Source organism: Canis lupus, chromosome 11, assembly GCF_003254725.2.
Source record: "Canis lupus dingo isolate Sandy chromosome 11, ASM325472v2, whole genome shotgun sequence".
Taxonomy (NCBI): Eukaryota; Metazoa; Chordata; class Mammalia; order Carnivora; family Canidae; genus Canis; species Canis lupus.
Genome location: NC_064253.1, coordinates 38,763,063 through 38,783,896, shown reverse-complemented (window position 1 = coordinate 38,783,896; position 20,834 = coordinate 38,763,063). Strand labels below are relative to the sequence as shown.

At 42.5% G+C, this 20,834-nt stretch overlaps 1 protein-coding gene and 1 pseudogene across 3 annotated transcripts in view; both read left to right on the top strand.

Moving 5' to 3' along the window:
• Positions 1-20,834, top strand: part of SLC24A2 (solute carrier family 24 member 2) — a 247,004-nt gene that overhangs the window by 161,408 nt on the left and 64,762 nt on the right. For 2 of the 3 annotated variants that reach the window (XM_025433206.3, XM_035697258.2), the window contains exon 5: positions 18,781-18,831. The exons of the other annotated variant lie outside the window; for it this stretch is intronic. In XM_025433206.3, coding sequence (XP_025288991.1) covers positions 18,781-18,831 — 51 coding nt within the window. The remainder of the gene's footprint in view (positions 1-18,780; positions 18,832-20,834) is intronic. 3 annotated transcript variants of the gene reach the window in all.
• On the top strand, positions 14,045-14,331 carry LOC112650492 (60S ribosomal protein L38-like; annotated as a pseudogene).

The window sequence follows — 20,834 nt, the reverse complement described above, 5'->3', positions numbered from 1 at the left end:
AAGAATCCTGGCTCCCCTAAAGTATCAGTAAAATCATGCCCAACCTCTGCTCAAAACCGTCTCACCAATGGTAAATACCCTGGTGCTTACCGAGGCCCTAAGGCCCCCGGAGCCCTGCCTGTCTTCCCTTCTCCCTTCCTTTCTGCCTTTCTCTGCTTTCCTCCCTCCCCCCTTCTCTCTTCCTCTCCCTTCCCACTTCTCTGGCTGCCCACCAGCTTCTTCTCACAAACTCCAAACACACTCTTGCGTCAGGGCTTTTGACATATTCCTTCTTCCCTCAGACATCCAAATACTCCCTGCCCTCCCTTCCTTCAAATCAGCCTTCATATGTCACCTGACCAGAGAGGCCTTATTCAATCAACCTTTGCAAAGTAGCAGGATCAAAATGATGATAATAAATCAGAGTTTCGGATCTTCCTTGACCTGCTTTATTATTTCTCTGTAATGCTCATCACCATGAATGTATTTGTGCATTGTTCACTGCCTGTCTCTCCCTCATATCTCTGACAGGACAGGACATGGGGCAGGCTGTATCTCCAGGGCCCAGCATACATATGGACCCCAATACAGATTTGTTGAATGCATTAGATGAGTGCTTGCCTTTATCATTTTTCTGCTGGAGAGCTCTCTGTCTGTAGCCATGTGGGCTATCTTAGCCCATGCCCGAGCAAAGGCTCTCTTTGGTTGGGACCACCTAAGTCCTCGTCAGTTGAGGGCTGTCCCTCCAATGGTGAATAGTAGTCATTTCTGCCATGGCCACCACTGTATCCCCTGCCTCTTGCATGGCACTGACATGAGGTAGATGCTCAGTCACTATTTGCTGGATGAGTGAATAAATCTCCCTCTGGTTCTGGCAATATTGCTATGGTGGGAAATGTTTGCTCTGTCTGCTGCCTTCTTTTTTCATTTTTGTTAAAGATTTTATTTATTCATGAGAGACACAGAGAGGCAGAGACATAGGCAGAGGGAGAAGCAGGCTTCCCTGGGGAGCCTGATGCAGAACTTGATCCCAGGACCCCGGGATCATGACCTGAGCCGAAGGGAGACACTCAACCACTGAGCCACCCAGGCATCCCTGTCTGTTGCCTTCCTGGTGAGTTGTGTTCACTTCCGCTTTTCTTTCCAAACTCTTGGTTCTCCTTTTTCATTTCCTTTTCCTTCCTTTGAGATAGCTTTGGCTCTTTTTCCCATTGCATTCCAGGGGCCTAATTTTCTATGTTCAAAGAATTACCATCATTCCGAAATTCTAAAAAGTTTATTTGAGTCTTTCATTCGTTTGTCAAAATCAAACACCTCTAAAATAGCTTCTACCACATAATGTTGTGTTAAACTGTGTGTGAGAAGGAAATCGCAAAAGGAGAAGCCCCTCATTCAATCTCTGTGGATTCGGGGATTATCTTCTACAGTTCCAGAAATTGCTCCTTCCTCGTAGAATTTTAAATGTGATTTACATTTTTTCATTGTAAAAACAACTTTATTAATAGCAAAATCTAACAAATAAGTACACCTGGTACCTTAGAAACACACAAGTGGAAATAATACTGGCCTACTGGGCTATAATTGAACTGAAGGATTATTTAACTACAGGGCTTGAGGCGGTTTAGAACAGCAGGGTCCCATGCCTGTATGTAATTCCCTTCGGGCTGTTTGTTGAGACAAAATCTTCAGAATCCCATAATGAAATGTCTGAAAATGACACTGTGCTCATACCTACCTTATTTGCTGTTAGACAGACAGACAGATGTTTCCCACTGTACATTCACTTCACGTTATCAGAGCCAATCTCACTGTTGTGACTTTCCAGCCAACACATTCATGTTACATTTATTCAGATTGGTTGGGGGAGCATCCTGGGAGCCTTTCTGTTGCCTTCCTGAAGGACAGTTTTGCTCCCTCCTTTCCCCCTCCAGTAGCTATTGTGACATCCCAGTGCCATCTGTCCTGTCTTTATCGGTCTGGCTCAGGCGGTGGGAGGTGAACGGGCAGCTTTGGTGACCTGAATTCCAGGACATCTCAATTGTAAAAGCCTCACAAATGAGTAGCAAATATCTCTTTTTCTCACTGTCTCCCCCCACAGGTTTTCAAACTTAAAAAAAAAAAAAAATCAGCAGAACCTTTTGCTCAAAAGAATTCCCACAGGGAAGAGTAAAAAAAATGTTTCAAACTGTTAGAACTGTTAAGAGTTCACTCATGTCAAATCCTTTAGCAACATGCCTGATTCAATACCCTTCCTCTAGATCAGCGAAAATCAACATAAAAGCAATGAAGACACCATTTACAAAATGCAACAAAGCCACCGACTACCAAGCGTTAACCCAAAGGAAATATTTAAGAACGTTATAGCGCAAACAATAAGTAATCGGTTCTGAAGAACATAGAAAATCTAAATAAATGTTGATTCATTATAGAGTTTTCAGTTCTCCCCAAATTAAACTCTAAATGCAACTCAACCCTGATTGAAATCCTGAGAAGATATTTCATGGGACTTCATCACTTGGTTTGTAAATTTATAGAGAACAAGCAAAAGAAGAGCACAGACACTTTTCTGAAGATGAACAAAAAGGGGAAAATGCCCATTAGAGATCAAAATGCAGCTCATAGATGCTCTGGTTGAAGTGCTTGGCAGGAAGGAGGAGAGGCTGGACCAGAGGCAGCAGGGGTCTCTCCAGGAATAGCAGTAAGATGTGAGAGCCACTGCCCCCATGGAATCTGTTCATCGCTCTCAGTGAAGCACTCTGGGGAAAGGAGAGGGGCTTCCTGGGGCATTAGAACCACTTATTTGAAGGAACAAAGCCCTCAATCCTGAAGCAGTGAAAGCACACATTTATGGAGGCAACATCACGTTGTAACAAGTGCAGATGAATGAACCAAATTGGACCTCCATGTTGGGGTGCATAGAGTGCCGAGCACAGTGGTGGGCAGAGTTCTCAGGGTGTGAACCTGATGTCTTTTCCTAGAGAAAGTGAGCTTTGAGGGTGGTTCTTGGAGGAGGTGAGGAGCCTGGGCAGGCAGAGAAGAAGGCAGCAGTTTAAAGCGTTGGACCTCAGGGAGACTCAAAGAGAACCAAAACTATTGTCATTGATCCAACCACAATGGGGGCTCTTTGGGGATGAGCAGGCAAACAGGTGGCTCTGTGCTCCCTGAACGAACATTCTAGAAGTCTCTCCTTTCAGGGGGCACTAGGGCAGTGTGTGTGTGTGTGTGTGTGTGTGTCTCCATGTGTGTGTTGACCATACCTGTGCATGTGTGATTCAAGTGCAGGAAGGAAAGGGTCTTACAGATGGTGAAGAGCAAACACACAAGAGTAGAAGTTGGAAGTGCCTACTGTGTGCCACACACCTAATAGTCACCTTGGGTGATTCCCTCAATGGTGGCTATGGAAATTGTTGTATGTTTTACCTCTGAGTAAACTGAGGTGCACAATGACATTACTTGCTCATCATCACTTAGCTCCTAAGTTTATCCTCAGAGCCCGGATGCCTTCCATGCTCCCAGGGCTCCCACCTCTAGTCGCACATGTCCATCTCTTATCCACAGAGCCAAACACCTATTTTGTAAAACCATTCCAGTTCCTTAACATACATTGAGTGTTAACGTGAAGCTGACACTAAGATTTAAAACGTTCACTTGCTTGCTGAGTTTTCCTTTTTTTTCTCACCAAACAGTAGAACTTGTTATTTCCCTAGCTTCTATTTTTAAAAACAGCTTCAATATGAGTTTTCATAAATTGTCATTTGATCCCAGAAGCAAGTCATTTTCAGGCCTATTTCATTCAAAATGTGGGGAAGTTTTCCCTGAAAGGCAGTATTGTAACCTTTCTCTTTATCCCAAGTCATAGATCAGTTTAAATTAGCAAGAAAAATGTTTGTATCCAGCCTCGGTTGGTAAGTGAATAGGCAACAGGAGTGGAAATCTTCACTGGAGAAGAATAAAATCCAATCTACTGTCTGTGTTTTTAATAAGATGACAGTAGTTTAAATGCCTGGATAGAGGAAGACAGACTATTAATGCCTCTCACAGAGCAAGCACAGGGACAAGTCAAATAGCTCCTCTCTTTGGGAAATAATAAAGCATTACTCTTGGATTTGAACAGCAAAGATGGTTGAAATTGAATCTCTCTTTGGGTTGAACACATTATAAATAAGTTTCATTTGGGGCATGAAGGGAATGTGAATGACCTTATTGAAGTCAATGATTTTGAGGATGGAAGGGGGTTCTCTCTCTCTCTCTCTTGCTCTCTCTCTCTCAAGTTTGCTTTGAAGTAAAGGCCACAAAGAAATGTGGCCCAAGACCCAATTTTGATGGCACTTGAGTTTATACATAGCACAAAGAAGGGAAAAGACACAGAAGCATCCGTAATCTTGCAGATTCATCTCTGTTCTCTTGAACTTATCACATGCTCAAAAGATGCAGTTAGAAATCCTTCTGAGGGAAGGACTCAGAGTCCCAGGGAGAGCAAGCAGCTATCACAGGCATGAGGGTGTGGAGGACCAAAGGATGGAGGCAACCCCTGAAAATGCACTTTGATTTTACTGACAACTGCCCATTCCAAATGTGTGTTGATACATAAATACCATCTGTGATGTAAGAGCATTCAAAGGTGTTTTCTTCCAAATGAAACACTAAAGACACCTCTGCTTGTTTAATGAATGGCAAGGCCTCTCTTAATAAAGAGCAGGTTGGATGACTTGCATACAGTTAGGAGACAGTATGCTGTGATCGTAGCCAAAACTCTTCCCAGTTTGACTCTTGCATCTGGGTTGTGTGCTGTGTGGTGTGCTCACCTCTGGATGTTGATCATGTTGTAAATGCACATCCTCAAGCTACTGTCAGTCTGTTTCCCTCTGACCCCACGATATCAGATCCCCCAAGCCTGTTCCTCTCTCCTCAGTCACTACAAAGAATTTCCTCACCCCACACCAAACTGTCCTTTATACCTTGTCTAGAGGCTCAAATAAGACTATATGATACACATGCACCCGTGTCACACAGTCACTGACACACATTCACACACATATCAAGAGTCCAGCAAGATTGTCGTTTTTACGAAGCTTTTGGTCTATGTCAGATTGATTTCTTATTTGTGTGTGGATTCATGTATTCATTCATTCATGTACGATACACATTTCTATTGCAAGCTGATGTGAGTGTAGTGTAGTGATGTAGTGATGGAATAACCCATTGGGAAAGATGGTTCTTTACAAGCCCCCACTATAGATAAGTCTCTGGGTGAACAGTAGCCAGTGCTTATACTGGACTGGTTTAAACCTGGAAACCAGTTTAAACAATGTTGCTGCATCTGAGCTTCCCAGTGCATTGCAGTAACCCACATGGCTACTTCTGAGGTGGTGGTTTCCCTCTGACTTCCCAAGGCGGCAGCACTTAATCCCAAAGCAAGTGCAACTTTGCTTCAAAGCTACGGCCTTAGGCCAGAACAACCGTCATTGCCAGGAGTTCAAAATCATAGTGAGTCAGTTTCATTCCAGAAAACTATTTGTGATGAAAATGTTCCTCTGCCATTTCTAAAAAAACCTTACCCAGTTATTCACCTTCCTTTCCATGCATGCACCACGTTTCCATTCATGATGTAATAGGTCATGCAGAGTTTCCTTGCTAGAAAAAAGTTTCAGAACCTTTTCTAGACTTCAGGAGTGTACACCATCTTCTTTATGCTAGTGAGGATCAGCAAAAAGGATCTGACCCTTGGAGTGTAACAGTAGGATCATCCAGTATGCCTGTTGAGATGGGCTTTCTCCCCTGCTAGGTGGGGACTCTTCCCCATGTAGAACTCTTCCCATCAGACTCATGGGAGGAGAAACATTGTGTAGTTGTTAGACCCGTTGTGAAACCAGCCACCTTGGTTCCAACCCCAGATCTGCCACTTACTTGCTGCATGATCCTGGGCACGTTATTTAACTTCTCTCTAGCTCGGCTTCCTTTGTAAAACAGGGAAGATAATAATATCTATCCCTTAAGCCTATTAAGTATACTCACTACAGTGCTATTCACAGGGCATGCAGAACATTGCCTGGCACATCATTAGTTCCATGTAGATGTTTGTCAAATAAATTGCTCTCAGTTGTTTTTTTTTTTCTTGCAATCAACATATTTCCAGGTACTTTTCAGTAAACCAGTATTAAGTTTTTGAATTATCTTTTCTCTATTTTCCCTTAAAAATAAGCCTATTTGTATGTGCCAATTTTTTAGATCCCATCATACCTTTTTGGCAGTCTGGCCTTTCGTGGAGCAAAAGCTATCCTGGAGCTGTATGGCTGTAGTTTATGTATTTACAAAGTTGTACAATAAGAAGGAAATTGGCGTGACATAGTACTTAACTCATTTCCTTCCAGAAAGTCCTGATTTCATCTGGGGTTCATAGCTTTCAGATGTTCAGCAGACTAAAAAAAAAAAAATTCCTCTTCCTAACATATTGATAAAAATCTGGAAGAGCAATTACTGTATTAATTTTTTAGTCCTGCGGAAACATTGCTAGGTCACCATTTCTATCCATGGGGATTAGAAGGTCCTGTCATGCCTTGCCTCCTCCAACATCGTCAGATCTCTGGTCCACTGGCAGGCATTTGCTATTTGATCTAAGGTGTATAATGGACTATTTATGAAACATGTCTTCATCTCCTGCCCTATCTTCACATCTGGATTTTAAACTCACTTGTATAGTTCCACATTATACCATATGGCACTTAATTAGGCGTATTGGTAAATGGATTTACACTTAGATGAAATTTAGATGATTGCATAAATATTCTTTCTACTTTGAATTTGATCCTTTAAGGTCTTCATAACTTGGGGTGATTGTTTCTATTATGGTAGGGATCCAAATAATCAGTAAAGTGACATCCTGCACAATGCTGGAGTGCAAGATACATAATTATAAGGATAGCTTTTCTTTTCATCTCTTTCCACATTAGTGGCATTAATTTCTTGTTGTTTTCTCACTCTTTTTTCCCTCTTTTTCATCCTCTTCTCAAATTATTTTAACTTCTCAGATTTCTCTCTTATCCCTTGCCTTTTATCACCCTTCCTCCTCCCTTCCCCCCACTGAGATGGCTGGAGTTTTTTGTTTTGTTTTGTTTTTTCATTTTGTTGCTTTTTCTCTCCCTCTAGGATGCTTTTCTTGTGCGCTTTTCTATATTGTTTGATGCTCAGTACATCATAGGGTAGAAACTCAGCTGTGCTGACCCGTGGCTGAATATAATTTAGCACTGATTCTCTCTGCCTGGCAAATACCACTGACTCCAGCCAGGCTGCAAGATGGGATCCAGGAGAACATCCAAGTTGTTCTCTAGCCAGCATGCAGTATCCATTCTCTGCACCAGTGGTTTTTTCCACTTCCATTTCCAAGATGTCACCGCCATTTTGTCTTCTGTGTGCTGAGGACTCTACTGATGGTACTTTTGCACATGACGTAAATCCTCTTAAATTTACAGAGGCAGTGAAAGGGATTCCAAGAGTTGAGGCCACATACATCTTCCTCCCTGCAGAGACACTGAAAACAGAATAGTTGAAACTGCAGGGTTAGAACACTAAAATGGAAGGAACCATAGGCATCAGTACCAAAGGCAACTCAGCTGAAGAAGATCAACAGTGCACTATTAAATAGAGATCTAATTCAATTCAACAGCGTTTGAACACCTACAGAGTGCCAGGAACTCTGCTGGGTGCTGAAATTAACAAAATAAATAAGAGGATTCTTTGCCCTGTAGGGCAGAAAGCAAATAGGTTAAGGTACATTTGATGAACACACAACAAAAGTATGTACTTGGAACAGACACACAGGAGGACCTGACTCCCACTAGGGATGGGGGCCGTTCAGGGATGCCGCCTGCAGGAGGGAACCTCAGAACTGGGTTCTGAAGGATTGAATAAACTAGGAGACCTAATAAAAGTCCAACATGAAAAGTGCAGGATTCAGAGCTATCATATTTTGATTTTGTGTTTTGAAAGCATGACGCTGGAAAGTGTGAAAGGTAGGTGAGAGGTGTTGAGAGTAGACAGGAGGAGGTGAGAAAGATTGGGAATTGAGAGTTCAAATAAGACTATGGCAAGAGCCTCAGACTAAGGCAGGGGCAATGGGAATGGAGCAGGAAGGATGGAATTGAGTTTAGGGATGGAACTGATAGAGCTTCCGGACTGGTTGGGATGTGGGTGTTGCTTATGATGTGGAAGCATTAGCACCATCTGGGGCCCCACCCTGTGGATCTTGCTTACATGTAATATAGCCAAGCTCCTATGTCTGTGAAAGAAAGTGGGCCTGTCTAGACATGTACCACCTCAAGTCCTTTTTTTAAAAAGGAGGAGGGGGGACAGGAAAAGGGAATGGAATGTTTTGCCACTTTAAAGACTTAGTAATATATATGTCAGTATCCTGCACCCAAATTTGATAAGACTTAATCAGAAAATTCGTTTTGCTTGATTTCATGAATATAATCTTTCAATTTCCAGAGATGCAAAAATGTGCCCAAGATGTTAGAAAATGTCATTAATGAAAACGTTAGCTTTCCTAACCCCTTACCTACACAGGAAAAAAAAAATTATCGAAAACATGTTTTAGAACCTTGCTATCAGAAGAGGTCAGACAGATTTTCTGAAATAAGAAATAAATTCCAAATGTTATACAGATGGTACCTGATACTGTGTGCTCTTTGCTATTCAAACTATAGTTTTTTACTATCTTTGACAATATCATTTTCTCCCTGGAGACTCCGCCTGAAAAAGAAGATACCAGAAAAAGTATTAAATATTCAGCCAAAACTCTGAATTGATGCCCACAGAGACCATTAGAATGACAATCACTGGAATAGGTAACATTTATTGAATACTTAATTTGTGCCAGACACTGTGTTAAGCATTTTATATAAATTAAGTCATTTAATTTTCACATCAACGCTATGAGATAGGAACTTCTATTATAGTCATTTAACATATAAGGATGGTGAAAGTTATAATAGTTACATAATAAGAAGTGATTGATGGAGCCATGTTCAAATCCAGATTTGTTGGACCCCAGAACTCACTCTTTTAACATTGGATGTATCCACTTTGCTATACAGTTGAAGTCCCTTTTGAATGATCCTTTTGAAAGTCAAAACTTAAAGGTGTTTATAATATCTCTTTGCCTGAGCTGGACATTCTTTAAATAATGCCAGCAGCCCCCATGTACTTGATGTCAGATTATACAAAAGAATATGACCTTCATAGACTTCCTTTGGCATGATGTAATTGGCCATTATTTTTGTCATTCTTTTCCTTTCACCTGTTTCTCCTCCAATATAAGCTTGTGAAATGGATGTTAGAACAAGTTTCTAATACTAGGTCAGTTATTGTTACTTACTATGTTAGCCTGGATATTCATTACTCACTGAGCTTTGGCACAATCATAGAATGATGGCTCCCATTGATGGAACACTTCCAATGTCCCAGGCATCGAGTAAAGCCCCTGACAACAACACAATAGGGAGTACTAGAATTAGCCCCATTATAGATAGGTAAACTAAGGAGTATTTTATTACAAAGTCACATATCTAATAAGAATTAAAGTCTGGATTAGAACTCACATCCATTGACTCTAAAACATACTGTACTGCAAGATCGCCATGTTCTGCATCATGGTGAGGTCTCTTGATAACAGATTCATGCTGATTTTGAAAAGAGCAGAAGAATGCTATCCATTTAAAGGAAAACCAATAGATGCCTTAAAGCCATATTAATGCCTACCATGTTTTTTTAATGAATAATATGTGCCAATTACATGTTAAGTACCTCTAGTCCTCACCACAACCCTACAAGACAACTATTACTGTTTCCATTTTATGTAAGTATAGGAATGGAGTATCAGAGAGGTTCGGTAACATGCCCAAAGTCTCATGGCTAGTATGTGGCAGACCCAGTTGTCAAGTCAAGGTCCATAGAGCTCCAAACTCAAAGATATAGTTTTAGGCTGTATCATCACTTGCTTTTCTCCATCCCTTCGGGGAGAAAAACATTCTGACAAAGTATCAGTATTTAAAATTATGTTAAAGTTGTCATTGAGATTTTTAATTACACAATTAAAGGGATACTCATAAAAACCCAGGAAATCTTTTTTTAACCACACTGTTTTGGGTTGATCCTCTTGCATAGGTTTCTCACTGTTTTTCTTTAAAAATCCTTTCCAGAAACCTGCTTGCTCTGTCCTATACTCTCTCTCCTGCCCCCAACCCACCTCAAAAGGAAAGCAACAGAACAGCACATCCAGGTCCCATTTTTCTTGTTTGATCATCCAGAGCATGTAAATTACAGTGAAATATGGCCTGAGTCAGCTCCTCACAGGATGGAAATCAGTAACCATTGATATTGCTAAGCAACACCGCAGAGGAGCAAGGCTGCAAATTAGGTGACAAATTTATAAGAAGTCGGAGTATCTGGGGACTCACTTGGGCATTTCATTATGGACCATCTGGATGATCCACAGTGATGACCACACATTATTGTTCACCGTTCGAGGATGATAATTCCCATGTAATTATGGCACCTCCCTCTGTGGTTCTAACTAGCCTCTCAGAACCTTTCACTATATTTTTCATAATCCAGACAGTTCCTTGCAAGATAATTGGGAACAGTTACACCTAATGGGCAACTTCCATTCTTTCCCAAAATAAGATTTGAAACAAAACATAAATGATGCCACTCCATTGGCTTGTGTGAAGGCAGAGCCAGCTGGGCAAGAACATACATACAGGAGGGAGTTAGTCACAGGATGCTAGCAGCTCCATGGGCCTGACATGGGCTCCACCTTGGTGATCCCAGAGGAGCTGGAGGTGATGAGGTTCAATTTGCCCCTAAGCCAGAGATGAGCAGACTGCGGTACGTACACCAGGTGAACTTTGTTAGCTTCGAGAGAGACAAGGAAGTGAGCCCAAGTCCTTGACTCTCTGGAGAAGACTTGCCTAGCAAGGACCCCTCCCAGTTCCAACGGCCAAGCTGGTTTCATTTGTTCTTTCATTCATCCAACTAATATTTATAAGAATTTGACCAAGCAACCTGATTTTAACCCAAAGATTACAAATTGATGAGCCAAATATGAGCCAGGTGGTGTTTTGTTTTGTCATTGCTGTTTTGTTGTTTTGTTTTGTTTTTTGAGAGAGAGCACCAGCAGAGAGTGGAAGGAATCTCAAGCAGACTCCCCACTGAGCGTAGAGTCTGACATGGGGCTTGGTCTCTAGACCTTGAGATCATGACCAGAACTGATATCAAGAGTCAGGCAGTTAACAGACTCAGCCACCCAGATGACCTTTTAGGTGGTGTTTTTTAATTTGGAATTTGTTGCAACATTTTTTTAAAGACTTTATTTATTCATGAGAGACACAGAGAAAGAGGCAGAGACATAGAGGGAGAAGCAGGCTCCTTGCAGGGAGCATGATGTGGACTCAATCCCAGAACCCTGGGATCATGACCTGAGCCAAAGGCAGATGCTCAACCACTGAGCCACCTAGGTGCCCCCATTGCCAATGTTTAAAAAGCAGGAATTTTCATGTAAAAATCCAGGTATCTGGCTTCCCTTGAATAATCAGCAGATCTTTCAACACTGTACCCACGTTTCCACATGGAGCTGGAGGTGCATGGCCATTGCCCATTTTTAAGCATGCACTGTCCAGGTGTCCATAATCACACCACTCCCTGTCCTTGTCTCCAGCCCACTCTGCTCACATCCCTACCTGGCGCCTGTGGCTCATTCATGCCTTGTCAGAATGCTTCTGTGCTCAGACACAGGCCAGATGCTGGGACCGTTCTGACTCCAGATTTGGCTGGTGATGTAACATCAGTGTTTGCTGGGAGCTGGGGCCTCAGAATGATGTCAGCAGCTGGACGTTAACAAGGAAATATACAGAGTGGGGTGACAGAAACATCAGCAGTAACAAACTAGTGTGGCCAGGTTTGCAGGAAGCAAAGGGTATTTCACAAAGGGGCTAGATTCAACGGGCATGAAAATCAGGTGATAAATTTGTGAGCAGTCTGTTCAGAAATCCTACTTTCAACTCAATAGCTGATGGAAGTCTGTGCCCCAGTTCAACCCTTTATTTTCATTTGCACAGTTCTTGCCTGGCATCCAAAAGCCTAAGTGAGAGGTTTTCATCTCGCAGAAGAAAAAGAAGCACTCATTAGCATAGAAAGGGGAGAGAGAGTCAGATGTGAAGGAACTCCATAGAGCAAAGGCCTCTCTGTTAACACCTTGTGTGTGACATCCATGTGTTGCCATGTGTAAGAGTACAGCTGTCCCTGGGCAAGTGTGTACATATTAGGAACTCTTTGGGAAGCTTAACACATGAACATCAGTGTCCGTCCACCCTCCCACCCCCCACCACGGAATGGTAAGCAGAAACTTCGGCTGTGAGTCAGTACTTTGAAAGCCTCTTTTGAGTGAGAATTTGAAGGTTAAAATATTCCTTTCCTTCTGACTTGAATAGGAAGTGAGGACTCATGGCTGTTTCCTCATTTAACCTCAGTCTCTCCAAGTTTATTTTTAAGTTTAAAAAGTTACTTGCATTAGCATGAATTTGATATAAAAGAATAATGACCAAAAAAAGCCTTTTAATGGGAAGCAATTAATTGTGGTGGCTTGTGCAGCCCGCCCCCCCCCCCCCCGCTTTTTTTGAGGTGAAATGAAACCAAAGCTTTCAATTGCACTGTATTGGAAACTACCTTTTAACTCAGAACTCGTGCTTATTGTGATGCAAGTTTTTCACAGGAAAAGACAAGAGAAAAAAGGTAAGGCCAGATATACTGCAAGAAACTTAAAAATTATATAGATCCACAAATATAAATGCTACATTTATGTTGGGGAGTGGGATGGGAAATTACAAATACTCAACTGTCATCCCCCCCTCCCATTCACAACATTTCAATAACAAAAATAAATTCACAAGCTTAAAAAAAAAAAAAAAAGCCACCTCAGGCTGAAACTGCAAAACATGGCTCTGGAAGTTAGCCAGGGCAGCCTTTACCAAACTGAAAGTTTTTCTTTAGATGGTTTTCCTTGTGTTTAAGAGAAGAAGTCTAGGGGTTTTGTTGACTTGCACATGGCAAGCATTGGTGCCCACCCTCAGAGATGATCAGAGCTTGAATAGGATTCAGCAACCTCTTGCTAGGCCAAGTTGATGTTCATGTTGGACCTTTGGCAGACAGTGAAGAGGGGTACTAGTTACTAAAGATGTCTGTGCCACCCCAGTGCAAAGTGCTTTATATGCTTGTCCTCATCTGATCCTCCAAAAACCCTCCTGAGAATAGGTATTTATTGTTCTCGTCTTTATTTTTTTAAAGATATATTTATTTATTTTAGAGAGAGACAAAGCATGAACAGGAAAAGGGGCAGAGGGAGAGGGAGAGAGAATCCTCAAGCAGACTCCCGACTGAGCGTGGAGGCTGGTGCAGGACTCAATCCCAGAACCCTGAGTACATGACCTGAGCCAAAATCAGGAGTCAGATAGTAGACCAACTGAGCCACCCAGGCACCCTGTTCTTGGCCCCATTTTAACTGAAGAAGAGTTTGAGACTCAGAGAGGATCACCGGGCTCATAAGTAGTAGAGCCACTACTTTGACTTAGCCAGCTTGTCTATCTCACTCAGAAGCATTCTTAACCTTGATAATGATGTCATGGCATCTGTGCCTGCCTTCCTAACTTCAGCTTCTAGGGAAGTTCAACAAACCAAAGCATCCTAAACCTCACTGTCATTTGGGAGCTGTGCATTTATATGTTTTATTTAAGAAATGTGAAGAGAGTGTTGATAAGAGAAAAGCACTGTTCTAGGTTCTCTTGGAAGAGATCTAAGAGGAAGAGGATCTCGGTCTCCAACATGTGGACATCCTACTTGGAGACACTGGCTTGTGTGCAAATATTAGAAGGGAAGGTGCCTAGGTCCCGAGTAGAACACAGGTGGTCAGATGGATGATAGGTCATGTGCTATCCCATAAGTAGTAGAGCCACTGCGGGTAAAGGGGAGCCTGGGGGGCAATCCGGGGTAATCCGTGAGTGGGTGCCAGCCGTGCGCTGACCCCTGCGACCCCTGTTGCCATGTCTCGCAAAATCGAGGAAATCAAGGACTTCTTGCTGACAGCCCAGCGAAGGACGCCAAATCCATCAAGATCAAGAAGAATAAGGATAATGTGAAGTTTAAAGTTCGATGCAGCCGATATCTTTATACTTTGGTCATCACAGACAAATAGAGGGCAGAGAAACTCAAGCAGTCTCTGCCCCCAGGTTTGTCAGTGAAGGAGCTAAAATGAACCTGGCCCACTGATTTGAACTGTATTAAAATTTTTAAAATTCTTTAAAAAAAAAAAAAAGCCATGGTTATGGTCCATGTTTTGACATTCTCCATAGATCTGAGAGGAGAGGACTGAGGAAGAAATTTCTTTTACATGCAGGTCCCAACATAGTAGAATAGCTTTTGTAGTTGAGCAACAAATGGCAATTTAAAACCTCTTTAAGTAGTGTTGAATTTGTTTTAACAAACCTGTATAAAATACCAAATTCTCTAACTGCTCTGCTCCATGTTCCCATGGGTTCTACCTCACTCTTCTTGATGGAGCTTGTGGTAGTGAAGCTGCCCCTTACTATGGCTTAGTCAGTGTTATTATCTCATCTATCTCACCTTTACCACAACTTTATGGGATTAATATATTTATGCCTCTTACAGCTGAGGACACCGAGGCTTGGAGAGGTCAAGCAATTTGCTCAAAGTCACACAGCTAATAAGTGGCAAATCACAGATTCAAGTCTACACCCTGGTTTCAAAGCCCATGTCCTTAATTTCCATTTGCTACTGAAAATAATCCTTCCATGGGTTGATCTAATTCAGTATCTGCACACACCTTCTGGTGTGTAGTAAAGGCAACTTTACTGAGAGACTACCTTTGTATGAGAATGCCTTAATTTTTAGGTCTTCCACATTCAAACCAATACCAAAAATAAAGAAGCTCCTTGACTTAAAAAAATAAGTAATCATTTTTTTCCTATAGCTAACATTTAAGTAATAAATACTTGTTCTCACTGATTCCCCACCCCCTCTATTTTTCATTCTAATAAAATAAACCCAGCATAGATGCTTCTATTGACTTTCTGGCTTATATATCAGAATTTGAGGCCTGAAAGGTGAGAAGTCACTTTTCTCCTGCTCCTGTCTGGGGAGATTTGCTGAAAAGGGGGTTGAAAATACCAAAGGCCTCAAAAGTGGAGCTGAGAAAGTCGGTGTTGGAAGGAGAAATCTGTACCCATACTGTTCCTTTTTTTTTTTTTTAAGACTTTATTTATTTATTCATAAGAGATGCACAGAGAGAGGCAGAGACACAGATAGAGGGAGAAGCAGGCTCCCCATAGGGAGCCCAATGCGGGGGGTGGGGGTGGGGGTTGATTTGGCTCAATCCCAGGACTCCAGGATCACACCCTGAGGCAAAGGCAGACACTCAACAGCTGAGCCACCCAGAGGTCCCAACCCATGCTATTCTTAAGAAAGGAGATCAGGGGCCTCAAAAACTAGCTCTTATTCACAGATTCTTTGATCCTGAAGATAAGACCCTTCCCTTGACTCACCAATCATGAAGTGTGGACAGGAATCAGAAGGTACCTTAAAGCAGGTCGTTATGTTGCAGGACCTGGAAAGAAGTGGATGGAAGAATGACAAAAGGCTCCATCCGTCCTAGAGAGCTGGGAGCATAGATGCCGGTGGCCGCAACTATCCAAATAGTGTGAAAGGAAGTGTGGTCACCATGACAGGCAGCATTCAGATCGGCTTACAGGCTCAACTCCAACACCAAACACTGGGTTCTGGAATTTTTTCTTAGGCTGTGTGGGCTTCTTAAAGAAATGTTGCAGTGAAGAGACACCAGGTGGTACCCAGGATGATATTCACTGGTGATTCATCTCTCTTCCGATCCTCTCTGCCTCTTGCTCAGTTGATATGATAGATATTGCTAGTGGGGATTAAACATCCCTCTCTTGAACTCCCTCACTTCCTCCTATCCCATAGAAATTCCACCTGGATGAGGCTGTGTTGGAATCCTAATCCAATAGTGTAATGGTACCTTGGTTAGTCTCTGTGGGAAGTGTGCTGACTGAAGCCATTTCCCCTAGAAGGTGAGTTTTCATTCATGCCTCTTAGGCCCTCTCAGGCCATGGTGGCTGAGACCACTCTCTGTGAGGCATCCATGGTCTGTAGGATACCAGCCAGGTGCATGATGTGCTCTGGCTGACATATGCATGTCGTGTTCATCCTAGTTGCATGCCACACCCCTCTTCCTGCACCCCCTGAGGCCCTGGTTCAGGAATGAGAGCCACTACCTCTTGGAGATGCAACCCTACCGACTCCAGGATGCTGTCTTGAACATCTGAAAACATGGGAACACTGAGCCTAGCATCTCACCATCCCTTCGCAGTATGCATTAAAGACTATTCTAACAGGGTCGTTTCCTTCCCATTCTTTTCTGCCTTTGCCTCAGTAAGCAACAAATATGATTCTCTTCCCTGGGGAGGATCTTCTTCCCTTGCCTTCCTTCCTCACTGTGCTTTGAGTTGCTATGTCTCCTGTTGTTCTTTGGCTTTTCACTACTTTTATTCCTTCTCTTCCACCATCTTTAGCCTCATTTTTGGTACGTTCTACTCAGTTCTTATCCCTCTGTCCCATTCATCCAAGGGAGCAGCGAAGAAACAATCTGGACCCTGCCATAGCAGCAACAGTGTGTGAGCTTTGTCAGACATGAACAGTTTCAATTTCAACTATGTAAAAATAAAACAACTGAAGAATATGTTTGTATTTATTTATACCTGATTTCACAAGAGATGGGGTAAAAAATAATCACATCTGCCACAAGCAGATGTTTGACAGTTTGTAACTGATACATAGAAAACAGGCAAGTGTATATGGAGAGGTTGCATCTAAAAAGACAGATCCATAAAATTGCAGTGGTTTATCTTTCCTGTATAGAATATGGTTTACACCCAACTTGGCAAACCCAGAGCCACCCACATTCTGTTTCCTGAGCAAATAGTTGTGAATACCAGCTGCTTATGCTACTGCTTTACCTCAGGGGAAGAGTAGAGGTTACAAAAAAATTAGCTGGATGATGTAATTTGTGAACTTACTATAAGGTTTTACGCGCATGCATGTGCATGCGTGCACACACACACGTGCATATATTATGTGTAAAGCCACCATGAACATGCGTTTAATATTTATGAAGGTATTTAGATCATTTAAAAATTCCAAGCTTGTGCAATGTCATATGTATAATAGACTACTGTTCTTAAAATATCTAGAAAAAAAATTATATTCCACTGAAGGCAATCCTCAGAAGTCATTAAAAAGACTTTCTTGTTATTTACACAAAATTCAATTTCTTATTGAAGTACTTGCACGTTTTGTATCTAACAAAATCCAGAGTAGACAGGTTTTTGCAGAAAGATAAGGATGAGGTGATTTTTCTCCTTAAGGCATAATTTTGCATTGGTGCATTAAAACAGCTTCAGTAAAAATTTAGGCAAAATGGAAAAGGGATATATATACACACACATTATATATAATATATATAACATATATAATGCATAATATAAATACAAAATAGAAGAACATTTATTATTATTGTCTTTTAAGCTAGATCCTTCATCTTGCACACAAAACCCATCAATTATTAGTTGATTTGGATGTGGATTTTCACTGGCTTCCCAAGTTAATGAGCCAGGGAGGCATTCTGCAGAACCACAGGAATATCTCTTGAGTCTAATTAATTTCTTGAGGTTTATTGGGAGACTGTTGTTATGACCAGGAAAAAAAAATTTTTTTTAACCTATTCACAATGTTGCTTAAAACAATCTGGAATTTTCAGATGAACAAGAATAAAAGTTTCTATTTTAGAACTGAAGTAAGAAAAACAGACAGGGTGCATCCCAGCCTCGTCTCCTCCCCAGCCCCAGCTGACTCAGCACCCCCAGCTGATTCAGCACAGCTGTGCTTTCTGCCACTGGGGCCCATGGCCACTGGAGCCTTCAGCGGCCCGTGCACAGGAGGGGCTGCTGGTAGCCTCCCGTGCCCTGCCATCCAAGGAGCAGCGGGCGATGCTCGGTCTGGGAGACATGGTGCCCTGTCACCTGCCTGAGCCAGGTGCCCTCCCTCTTCTTCCCAAAGCACTCTGCACCTTTTGCAGCTCTTCTCAGCAGGCTGTACTCATGGTATTCACTGTTTTCTATCTAAAATATGTGCTAAAAGTGAAAGGGGAGGTTAGAGCCTGGTGTTGCATTTTGGGTTTTCCCAGGTAGCCACCTTAATCTCCGGGAAGTGGTTGTGTCGGAGAGGAGCCATTGAACCGAACCTTTGGGCCCATGATTCTGCGCAAAGGATGCCAGTCTGCAAGCCTCACGGGGCCTGGACATTGTCCTTGTTTGACCCTTTCTCCTGGAGTGTCACCTCTATAAAAATTATAGGGCCAGGCTAGACCCGGTGTGAAGTTCTCTTGCCACATACTCTGTTTCATCAGATGTTAAAATAACTGTGTCCTCTTCTGTAATGCAGGGCACATCCTACCCCCAGTAGAATAATATATTTTAAGTGATTTCTGAAAATGGGCCGTGAAAGCTGTCTGCCACATGGCCCATGTTTGCACATCCCTATATAGTTACGATTGCGGAATTTGACAGTATAACTCTGAATCTGATTAATTAAGAATGTGTAAAAACAAAGTTCTTGCATTACAGCTCGTTCCTTATCTTTGTGTCTTTTACTGTGATGTTGTAGAACTTGGATCATATGGAAAACTAAAATATTATGACACAATGACTGAAGAAGGTAAGAATGATTTTAGAATTGTATGCATTGGCTTTTTTTTTTTTTTTCATTTCTGGTGTCTGGTGCTTGCCCATTTTTTTTCATCTTTCTTTCCTCTTTGCATGACTTCAGTGACATTGTGTGATTTATTATTCTTTCCACATTTTCGTCTAGTTTTTGCCATCATGTTTATTTGGGATTGGAGACGTGCAATACCATGGGTAAACATGTTATTCCATTCAGATGATCCAAACCATCTCAGTTGTGTAACATATTCAGAGAAATGGTGTCGGCAACATAAGCGCAAGTACACACTCATGTGCCACCATTGTTTCCCACACGTGCTCACAACAACACATAGAAACACGCCCGATCAACACTCTTCTCTTAATATGCCCTGAATTTCAGAGTGGGTGGATGTTCTGATCTGTGCAAAGAAATGGGTGATATAAAGCAACTCTTGCACCCAAAACCAGATGGAGACCTGTTTCTGATGCACTGGGCTGTGGCCTCATGTTCTAAGCCCCCACAGTCCCTGTGCCCTCATCTAAGAGCATTACTCTGAGAAGCCAGGGCCACAGTTCCAGCCAATGGAACTGAATTCACTGGGGTTCACACTCTGTGGTATTGAGCACATCATTTTAACCATTTCCCCTGTGTCAATGAAGTCTGGCAGAGATTTATTTTTACATGACTTTACTAATGAACTCCAGGCACTACCCCAGAGCACCACCTTGACCCAATGAGAATCACTTCTGTTGAAATTAGTTCACCATGGAAGAGCAATTTGAAGATTTTGCTTTCTTGAGAAGGGAGTTGTCATATTGCCCTGGCCCCCATTTCACCCCACATGTATCTCCATCTCTTGAATAAGAAACAATATTTGTAAGTTATGAAAACATTTGGGGTTTCCACGTGATTTGTACACTGATATTGACAAGTAATCACAAAGTAGCCTCGAAGGAGAATCAGCTAATTTTGTCTTTCAGCATGAGAGAAACTCCCAAATGTGTTGCATATCTTGTTTTCAGCTTCTAGTATTTCTAAGTTGCCTTAGCTTGCCAAAGATCTAGTTGCTTTGCATCCAAGAAGCAGAACATCTGACAGCTCTTGGTAAGAGGAAGCCCCTTCTCTGCCTCCCCCCCACAACGCTGCCTTCTGCACAACACCCAGGCCCTTCTCAGTTGCTCTTGCTGTGCTTTCAGTTAACCACTGTGATGTTTTCTGAAGCAGCAGGCCACTATTAGGATCTCAGACTGGGCCGCGTTATGGCCCAAGACCCTCCCAAGAATCTGGGGAAATGAGAACCCCGGAAACAGAAAGCTACCTATGAGAATAAGTGTCCTACCACCGAGAGGATAGAAAGCGCAATCCAGACCTTAAAGGAAGGCTCTGGTCCCAGCTTTTAGTTGTATTCCATGTCTTCAGACCACTTTGATTTTTATTGGTGGTTAGTTTGAGAAGCCAAAGCTTTGGGGGCTTGCTGACTTGATTTTTTAATCACACCCCGGGCATCTTGCTAGCCACCACCTTCGGGTTTGTGGCTCCAGCAGCAGGTGGGTCTCTTAACTTCCACCGGACCTGTCAGGACCCTCACCCTCTCTCTTTACTCCTTCCTGTCCTCTGCCCGTCACCCTTACCTTCCCATCATCGGGGAAGCTGCTGCCTCTCCATAGCTTTCGGTGCCCCATTTCCCCCTCACTCTGCTCTTTTCCTTCCTCTTTCCACATCCATTTGAGCAAAGGTTGCCATCGGAGCACTCTCCTTCTCAGCCTCCCTAAACCAGACGGTTCAAGGTCACACGAAGGTGCACAGCTGCAACTTTCGATCCCATGAGTCCACTTGATAACCACTGCACTTTCTAGGCAGGAAACCAAAGTCAAAATCATGTCTGCAATGAGGATTGTGGCTGGCCCTCAGCAAGACTGTGGGGTTGTGTTCAGGGGCCCCCCCGGGTCACCTTTAACATTTCTCATACTTTGCATTACCATCCCTTCTCACAAATCCCTTTGTGTCCGGTTCTT